This window comes from Xenopus laevis, chromosome 6L (assembly GCF_017654675.1).
Source record: "Xenopus laevis strain J_2021 chromosome 6L, Xenopus_laevis_v10.1, whole genome shotgun sequence".
Lineage (NCBI taxonomy): Eukaryota > Metazoa > Chordata > Amphibia > Anura > Pipidae > Xenopus > Xenopus laevis.
The window spans coordinates 96144547-96155207 of record NC_054381.1 but is presented as its reverse complement, the minus strand read 5'-3'; the positions used below and the strand labels follow the sequence as shown (position 1 = coordinate 96155207).

At 42.3% G+C, this 10661-nt stretch overlaps 1 protein-coding gene across 1 annotated transcript; it reads right to left on the bottom strand.

Annotated features, from left to right (window-relative positions):
• Positions 1–761: 761 nt before the first annotated feature.
• On the bottom strand, positions 762–10034 carry tmem170b.L (transmembrane protein 170B L homeolog). Its single transcript, XM_018267794.2, has 3 exons — positions 9389–10034; positions 4388–4558; positions 762–2081 (listed from the first exon to the last, which is right to left on the bottom strand). The coding sequence occupies exons 1-3, from the start codon at positions 9483–9485 to the stop codon at positions 1951–1953; spliced, it is 399 nt and encodes a 132-aa protein (XP_018123283.1). The 5' UTR covers positions 9486–10034; the 3' UTR covers positions 762–1950.
• Between the last annotated feature and the right edge of the window lie 627 nt (positions 10035–10661).

Below are 10661 nucleotides of genomic sequence, written 5' to 3'. Positions count from 1 at the left end.
TACAATCACTTGGGGGTGCATAACATTTGGCGACGCCTTTCCTTCTCCTTTAAAGGGTTTATTTATCAAAAGGTTGAATGTTAAGAGTTTTTTTATACCTCGAATAAACTCACAACTCAAATGGTGTCTTATTTATGAAAAACAAGATTCTGCAAGTTCGAGTTGTGAAACCCAAAAAACAAAATGAATTGAGTTTTCCACAGGAAAAAACTGGAATCGCGCAAATTATTTGAGTTTGTGTACAAAATCCACAGAAAAAAACATCATGGAGGCTATTAACATCTTCAACTGTTTCAAGGGACCTCTGCCATTGACTCCTGACCTTGACAGGTTTTAGATGTTGTATTTTCGGATTAAAGCTATTTCTAGGGTCGAGTATAATAAATCTCAAAAAATGTGAGTTTTTATTTCCAAAATAACCCGAAAATTAACCAAAAAAATCTACTTGAATTTTCATGGAAAACACAACTCGAACCATAATAAATAACCCCCTACGTGTCTTACACACTAGAGTCCATGATGCCAACATAAAAGTACCATTATTTAGACACTCGGGAGTCCATAGTTCTGGGCTTATGCTTTACTTTAAAATCATTTCTGCTGCATGTGTTTTGAAGCTGTACTTGCTGGTACCGTACTGCGCATACTTACTGGACATGCTAAGCTTGATTGAACAGATAATGTATTACGTGCAAGGAAACATGTCCTTTCAGGGTCTAAACTAAGAGAATAAAGGGAAAGATTTACAGTCTAGTAATGTGTTACAAGCACCAGAACGCAAATTTCTGTATTTTCTCTGCAGACTACAAATACAAAGTACAATACAAATTTCAAATACAAAGAAAATGCCCTGTCCCAGCTGCCTATAGTGCTGCCTTATGACTGTTTAAGTGCTTGGTAGGTGCAGGGAAATTGTTAGCATTGGAGACAGTGGTTTGGTCCAAATATTAATATAATGAATCTTGTACATTAGAACATAAATTATTGTTTTATTAGTTATGTCTATGGAAATACCATATACCATCATTTTTTACAGATATTTGAGGCAGCAGAAGGTAATACCGTCTAAACCAAAGGAATTAAGGCCATGCTAAAACGGAATGAATTCTTCCTACATCCTTAAATAATATCATGCCATGTAATACAAAAATGTGTTCCTTGGTGATATAAAGATTGCTGATCCTGCTTGCGTTAATCACCAAGCAACGTGTGTTAATGCTTGTTAACAAACGCCTACATCTACTACTGACGCTGCTTTTCTCACTGACAACAAGACGGCTTGTTGCAATGTATTTTCCTCAATCGACACAATTCAGTCGGAAACAATTTCCAAACTAGGTTTAGTAATAAAAAAAAACCATATTCACACCCACACACACAAAAAGAAACATTTGGCACATACAGTATAATACTTTCCACTTTGACTGCTCTAAGCTTCTACAGCAGTGACCTTCTACTCTCTTCTTTACTCTTAGATTGCAACAAAAATATATTTATCGCCTATTCCAACATTCTGATGTGGCTTATTTTTCCAAGAGGAGAGCACTGAATTCCACTGCTCTAGTGCCAAGCTGACATTACCAGAGTACTACAAAGATCCTTCTGCAAGGTGTGCATCCCTGCAGCAATATAGAAAAACTGATCACACCTCACCCTTGACTGAGGCACATAAGGTGCTATGCAGTTCATTAGTGCAACAGTTTGGCAATTAGAAGCCATAATGTTTCTGAGAGAGAAGACTCTCAAACTGTTCATTGTTGCAAAAGGCCTACAGGAACATTGTTATACAAAGTACCATGCAGCAGGCCTAACTGGAGCATTAATGAGTTTATCCAAAGTGTGCATTTTCCTGCGGTTTGCTTCATTTCTTGTCCAATGATCAATGTTACAACGGGAAATGTAGCTCCCATTGGAAAACAACAACTCCTTTAAGCCATGTTTTGGGAATCTTTATAAGGTGGCAAGGACCCGTGAAAAAGATATGATCACTGTCAATACTGTCTGTCCAATTCCAAATACCAGTGCTTCAAGAGGGGCCATGTTTTTCCCTGCTACTCTATAGATTCCAGCCACTGCAGCACCTGAAAAATTGGAAACAGTACATTAGAAACTACGGTTACAGTCTAATAACAGTGTACATGTATGGGATCCGTTATCCAAAAACCTGTTATCTAGAAAGCTCCAAATTATGGAAAGGCCATCTTCCATAGACTCCATTTTAATAAAATAATTAAAAAAATATTCCCTTTTTCCCAGAAACAATAAAAAGGTACCTTAGTACTTTATCCCAACTAATATAAAATGTATCTCTATTGGTGAGAAAACAATCCTATTGGGTTCATTTAATGTTTGAACTATTTTTTAGTAGGCTAAAGGTATGGAGATCTAAATTACAGAAAGATCCCTTACCCGAGAAAACCCCAGATCCAAAACATTCTGGATAACAGGTCCCATAGCTTAATAATTGAAGTTGGTGATTTTCATCAGTTTACCAAACATTTAGCTTCCATTCCTAGTTGCACACCAGTGGGCATAAGTTTAACTCTCTAGGTGTATCTCAGCGGTTATACCCAGGGTTGGACTTGGCCAGGCGGAAAAAAGGGTAAAAACCCGGTGGCCCCCGGCACTTTTGGGCCCCATTGGCTCAGACCCAATCCTGCACTCCCTCTTCTTAATGCTCCCTCTGCAATGGAGGAAATATTGTACGCGTGCGCATCCATGCGCGGGAGGGAGGAATCAGCTGCACGGAAGAGTTTGTGGCTGTGGGCCCGGGGGATGGTGTGGGCGGCCCCTGAGGCTGTGGGCTCCGGGCCCCTCAGTCCGACCCTGGTTATACCGATTTGGAATTGATTATCCAGGGCTTTGGAATTTTGTGGACACTGTTATTAAGGCAAGCTTTGCATGATGCCAAAATCTTATTTATGTGCCAGAATAGGGCACCTGATGCCCATGCCCTGGCTACACAATTAGATGGTGAGGAGGAAGGGGAATGTGAGACAAGCAGTGACATTTAGGAAGCGCAGAATGGAAAGTAATTAGCTGTCTCACCTCTAAACCTAAGGTATAGAAGAGGGGCAGGCAATATATGATTGACAAGACTTTTAAAGGAGAAATCAACCTGTGGGGAAAAAAAACCCTACCCCCACCCCAGGTAGACCTCCCTCCCTCCTCCCCCCAGGCTAACTACCCCCCTGGGGAAATGACCCATACTCCATACTTACCCCTCTGTGCAGATTCCTTGGTAAGCTGACTGAGAGATCAGCAATTTCCGTGTAATTTCGCGCATGCTCCAACTGCGCATGTCCAGAAATTCCAATCTCGCGGTCAGCTAACAGAGGAAGATGGACGTGTGGAACTTCGCAGGAAGAATCTGCGTCGAGGGGTAAGTATGGAGTATGGGACATTTCCCCAGGGGGGGAGGGAGGTCTACCTGGGGTGGGGGGGTAGGGTTTTTTTTTCTCCACAGGTTGATTTCTCCTTTAAACCTGTTTATAATATGGGTGCTTGGATTTTGGTTTCATGTTTAATTTAAAAAGGACTTTTTTTCTCTCCCTCTGGCTAAACAAGCGGATCATTGCTATCAATATAACCTTAAACTCATCCTGTGTATGATCAACTTTCATTTAGCGCCTATTTAGCTTCCACACATTCTGATATACAACATCTCAGCAACTGGAATGTGTAGGCTTCTTCTTTATTTCCATAGTAACCAATGATTGGTCATGAATACGAATATACACATTTTAACTTAGCAGGGCATGCATAGAAACAGTGTCTTAGCAATCATGACATTTGCATAGAAGTTCAGAATTAAAATACCCGTCATTTTACTGAGTGAGTGCTACAATGAATAAAGCATTGGATTTGCTACATCCCTCCTGTATTTGTGCCATTACAGCAGCTGTGTGTCATTTTTGGGTTTTTGCATGTAAATGACCACTGCCCCAAGCATTGTGCATAACTCATCATTTGGAAGTATAAATAAAGGAAGCCTGTGACGCAGACGTTTGGGATCGTACAGTTCCAGGTTTTGCTAATAATACTACACAAGAACAATCTGGGTCAGTGTTTAACCCAGTTTTCCATTTTGGCTGACAATACATGGTTCACAAATGTTACTACAGTAACATGTAGCCCATTTCATGGAAGAAAAGGAGGTTGGCAATGATGGCATTTTTAAGGCCTTTCTTTTTACTTTTGGATGGACGAAAAACGGGCATGACTAGAATTTCAATCAAAATTTGCACTTTACATCTGATTTAAATTTTGCACATTTACCCTGTATTTTCAGAGCACTTCAGATCCATCAAAAGCTGAAATACAATGCGGTCAGATCCAGTGCTGCTGTTGTAGAATACGTACGTCACAAGACGCAAATAACACTTACTAGTTATCATTGCTCCGATGACAGAAGCCAGGAATCCAATGATGACCAGGAACACAGATATCAGCCTCCCCTGCTTGTGCCTCTGCAGCATGACACACATCAGAACTCCCGCTGCTCCATGGACAAAGAGAGAGGAGAAAAGAGCCCATAGGAAAACCCAGTACCACATCTCTGAAAGACAAACAGTTACGGAACAATATTTAAAACAAGGAAGATCTTTTGTCTGGTTGTGCGGGGAGTAGTGGAGATGCTGAATGGGAAGCAGGGGTGGACATATTCCCACTGGTGAACAGCTTAACTGCAGACAGTTTTAGTATAAATATAGTGCAGCAATAATAATTAACTATGGTCTTGCTACCAGAATTGTACAAACTCAGAGCACAGTATGTATTAATCCGGTGACTCATCTTTATTGCAGAAGCTTACATTTTCTATAGAATTTAAGAATAATACTTTATGTTTTTGTTCGCACACTGCCAAACCAACAGGTAATCAGTATCCTGCTCCCCCATGAGATATTCACGATTGTGTGCACACAGCAGAGGAATTCCCATGCAGTAAATAAGGGATGTGGCTGCCAGAAAATACAGACCTCCTGATCCCTGATGCTTTGCTGTACTTAAACACCTGAGGAAATGTAATAAAATGGGCACATTTACCACTGGTCTAGTAAACCATAGCTAGGCCCAAATTTACAAATTATTGTGCTCCTAGGCCACAGTCCCCATCACCGCCCATCGGCTGTTTGCACCCCTGATTCTGGGGTCTGCACCTTATGCTGGATTTTTGGATCATGAGCAAGGTGCAGACTGCAGCCAAAGCAGGGGAAGAAGTTTTCTGAATGAGCACTTAGTGGGTGTGCCTGGTTTTATTAAATGAACCCTATTGTATATGTTCAGCAGTGCATATGAGAAGTCAAACTATCCAGCCATGCCTGTTTTTATATTGCCTACCAGTGCCTACTGCAGTGCACAGCAAAACACCTGGACTTTCTCTTCATTTGTTGTCTCAGCATATAATTTCAGGCAAGTCAGGCTCTATTTAAAGCCACGTCTTTGAGGACGATAAATATATCCACCATAAATATGTATTGACCAGGATTAGATTATTTGTATTCTGCAGAGATCTATCTGTCATAAATGTATAAACACTTCCATTAGCAAAATTGCAGAAAGCATTTATAAGACCATGCAGGAACATAAACATAATCAGATCAATGCTACAATAATGGCAAGTCAGTCTCTCTACCTGAATTCACTCATCTAGGGTGAAACCGAACATAGAAATAAAATATGTTTGCAGAGAAATCACTGTCACACAGGCACTTTCTTGCTGAAAATATAATCAACATCTAGAGATTGAGAAAACAATAGCTGGTATGATCATAATTAAACCATGGTGCTCTTATAGATGTCATGGAACTTCTAATATTCTCATTTTTCACAAGAGGGGAAACTTTAATTTTTTTTATAATCAATACATCACTAAGCACCGATTATAATATATGACATCATCAAGCACCATTTATTAGGATGCAGTTTACAGGATGTTCATGTATGATAAGTATATTTATATATAGTTATAGCCTTACAGACATTCCTTGCAGATTTGGTCACTGGTTACTCAAACAAATGCAAATACAGGTATGGGATCAGTTTTTAAAAATGCTCGGAACCTCGGCTTTTACCAGATAAGGTGTCTTTCTCTTATTTGGCTCTTCATATCTTAAGTCTACTAGAAAATTATGTAAACATTAAATAATTCCAAAAGGATTTTTTTGCTTCCAGTAAGGATCTGGCCACACGAGCATATTCGGGGAGATGAATTGCCCCTTTGCTGAGCTGGCTGACTACTGATACTTTGTATCAACAGCCATCTGTCCTCAGCCTGTATCCTCCAACCCCCACAATTCCCTGCACATGTTATTTCAATAAGGAAGGGAACATCATAGTGCAATGCATTATGGGTTATGTAGTTCCTGCATGCTGTCTGTAAACTGTGGAGAAGAACTGTTAAACAGCTGGATTTCCGCATAGAAAATTGCATTTATTCATACTTTTTGAAGAAACAGGTAACTGTGATGGGTATATTAGGGGTTTCTGTGTTATGTGGACCTCTTCATCAAATTTTGGTTTGGAATCCAGAGTTCCCCTTTAAAAACTTGGAATATTTGGATAAAATAGAGTCTGTGTGAGACAGCCTTTCAATAATTTGGAGCTTTCTTGATAACGGATCCCATATCTGTATCTTAGTTGGGATCAATACTTTTTAAACATTTCAGTTATTTGAATATAATGCAATCTATTGGAGATGGCTTTCCCCATAATTCTGAGATTTCTGGATAACGGGTTTCCAGATAACATATCCTATATCTTTGGCAAGGGTCATTTATGAACAGAAGTGCAAGGGGCATGAAAGAACTGCACTAACCACTGTATCTTTGCCCTGATATTTAGCACATTGTCCTGCTAATATTCATCTAGGGTGAAAAGCAGGGAATTATTAATTAATCAGCAGTACAATAATTGGGGCAGGAGCGGCAATGATTTCAATCTCTCGTGGAGGTGCACAGACATATGTCTCACAATCTCAGGCATAGTCATTGTTCAGTAAAATACAAGCTCTAATCAAGCTTCTGCTCCCATTAGACATAACATCAAGCACAAAGTGATCATAGCAATCCTCCTGTAGCACAAGTGTGGCGCCAGCAATTTTGGAAAAAGGAAACGAATTGTAGGTGGTGATACTTTTAAATGGATATAAATAAAATAACTATTTAATGAGATACAGAGCTTTCCTAGCCTAGTAGGTTAATTTTCTGAATTAAAATGCGGTATGTTAAGCGTATTTAAAAAATTGTTGCTTAACCAACTATACTCCATTTTTAAGAGGTGAAGCAACTAACTGAGAGTTGTAGTCCACTGCATCTGTAATTACATTTTAGTCACAGAAATAGGGAATACTGTGAGAGACAGCTTTATGGATCCGCTAACTTTAATGTTAGAACTCTTAAAGGGGAAGGAAACCTAGTTGGCGCAAAAACCCTCCCCCCCCTCCCGTGTGTGTTGCCCACCCTCCCTCCTCCCCCCTAGCCTACCTGTCCCGCTGGGCAAATGCCCCTAACTTGTTACTTACCCTTCTGCGCAGGTCCAGTCCAGGGAGTTCACAGACGACACCTTCTTCCACGCGATCTTCTTCCTGCTTTGACCGGCGCATGCGCAGTAGGAGAATTTCGCCAGTACGATCTACTGCGCATGCGCCAAAAGTACTTTGTGACTTTTGGCGCATGCGCAGTAGATCCATACCGGCGAAATGCTCCTACTGCGCATGAGCCAAAACGCTGTTCAAAGCAGGAAGAAGATCGCGTGGAAGAAGATGTCGTCTGTGAACTCCCTGGACTTGCGCAGAAGGGTAAGTAACAAGTTAGGGGCATTTGCCCAGTGGGACGGGTAGGCCAGGGGGGAGGAGGGAGGGTGGGCAACACACGGGAGGGGGGAGGATTTTTGCGCCAACTAGGTTTCCTTCCCCTTTAAAAGATATCACTTAACTACACTATTGTAGCATTATTATTATTATTATTATTAACATGTATTTATATAGCGCCAACATATTGCGTAGCACTGTAAAGTAAATGTGATTATACAACTAAATCACATGAATTATATACATAGAACATATGGAGTTACATACATCACAATCAATACCGGTACAAAAAGGTGAGGAAGGCCCTATGCAAAAGAGCTTACACTCTAAAGGGAAGGTAGTAATACACAAGGTGTGGGAGTGGGGAAGATCGAATTAAGTGGGTGAGAAATGTGGTACTTTACATGGTGTTGCATTTGGTAGTTAAGCAGAGTGAAGGTAGGCTTCTCGAAAGAAATGCGTTTTAAGAGATTTCTTGAAAGCAGAAAGGTTGGGAGAAAGTCAGACAAACTGTGGGAGAGAATTCCAGAGGAGGGGTGCAGCCCTTGCAAAGTCTTGAATGCGAGCATGTGAGGAGGTAATGAGAGAAGAGTTGAGTAGCAGGTCAGTAGAGGAGCATAGTAAGCGGTTGGGTGAGTATATAGAGATGAGTTCAGAGATGTAGGGTGGGGCAGAGTTATGAAGTGCTTTGAATGTCAGGGTCATTTGAATTTGATTCTGAAAGGTAGCGGAAGCCAGTACAGGGATTGACAGAATGGCGTGGCAGAGGAGGAGCGGTTGCTGAGGTGTGTGAGCCTCGCAGCAGTGTTCATTATGGACTGGAGAGGTGACAGTCTCTGTGAATGACAGGGCAGAATCTAGGATAACCCCAAGGCACCGGGCCTGGGGAGAGGGGGTGATAGTGGAATTGTTAACTATGATGGATACTTCCGGGGCACTAAATGTAATGGACATCAGTAATAAGTTATAATTATGCTTGTGTTACGAAAATAATAAGGGTGCAAACTGTACTATATATCTCCCAAAAACTGACCAACTGTTACCCTAGTCATTAGCAGAAACGTATTCACTGATAATAAACCAGTGGTGTCAGTACCATGCAACAGAAGGCCATTGAAGAGAGACAGGAACATGAGATGCTAAGTGTCAAAATATGTTTCTGAAATAGGACATGAGGTCCATCAAGTTAAATTGTAAGTGATAGTTGAATAATAATAATCAATAATAATGCTATTGTGTTTTGTGCTTAGATTTGTACTGGGGCCACTAGATGGCACTGGACAGTCGTATAGTTAAAAGGAAGTGTTTACTGTGAATGTGAAGCGTGACAAAGAGACACATAGGTTTGAAATGCTGCTATTCAGTGGCATACACTCCTAAATAAACGCATTTTTATCTATTTACCGGAGCACAGACAAGTGGACTCCCACCCCTAGTGCGCCACATGGGAAAGCAGGTTTGTGACTGAGTGAAATATATATGTACAATATTATTCGTTACTTGATCACGTGAGTGCAGTGCTGGACGTGACTAAATCTGAACAGGGGCTTCACCGTGGGTCCCCGGTCCCATACTCACCGGTCAAGCTCTTCAGAACTGTCCCGTGAGCCCACAGACTGAGCACTTGCTGGACTGACAGGTTGATCATGGAGTGGTCTCCCCCCGGTGCTTTCATTCTCTTGCTCAGTCGCAAGGCTGCTGGAGGAGGAGGCAGGGCTATTGGTCCCGGGGCTCCCAGGCAGCTGGTCCTCCTCCTCCAGCAGCAGGACAAGGAGCTCCAACAGCAGGAGGCCAAATAGGGACGGCCTGGGGATGATCGGTGGGCGCAGCTGGACCGGGGAGGAGAAGCAGCCTCGCAGGGGAGACATTGAGGAAAGAAGCTGCTGCCGCTGCAGGGCTCTCCCCAACCTTGTCTGTCCAACTCCTGTATACACCCAGCGATCCACTATAGCACTGCCACCAATGGCCGACCCCACACCTGCGACTGTGTGCAGTGCCCAGCGCCGAGCATCCAACCTGCTGCCACCAACACCATCATCATCTGTCCCCTCCTTCCTGGGATCATCAGCATCACCCCAGCCACCATCATCATCTTGGAGGAGGAGACTAGCTCAGCCACTGGAGGAAGCCAGAGAGAAACATACAGAGCAGCGGGGGAAGGATTAGTCTGATGCACATCACTTGCACTCGCTTCCTTTTCTTTCTTTTACTTGCTCCCCCACTCCTGTTACCTGGCCCTAACCATAAACTAGTTATTCTGTACTCCTATCTAGTGAGCACATAATATGCATATGGTACTGCTAAAATATGTGTGTAAAAGACAGTTTTTTCATGCCATGTGTGACTGCAAATCTCAGCCTCATTTGGGTTCTAGCTGGCAGGAGAGATTCAGGGAGATTAGTTTCCGCGAAGAAGAGGAGATTTGTCACCTGGTGACTAATCTCCCCAAATCTGAGCGTGTACCCTGACCCTTATTACGTATAATGTATTTTTCACAGGGTGAAGATGTCAGGGCACATGGAACTAGGGTTGCCACCTGGCTGGTATTTTACCGGCCTGGCCGGTAAAAATTATGGCTGATCCCAATGTTATTAATAGGGAAAAAATTTAAATATACAGGAAGGCCAGAAAAGGTGGCAACCCTACATGGAACTGTGTTAACAGGGTCGGACACAGGGCCCCCTGACTCTGCCGCAAAACTCCCTCCAGAATCCCTCTGCAGCTGAAACCCCCCATTAGCTTGTGTGCACGTGTGCATACCTTCTTTTGCCATGACTGGGGCCAGAGAGGGTGGTCAGGGGCAGTGAGTGTGTCTGGGCCAGTGGGGCCCACGAGAGCCAGCCAAGTTCAA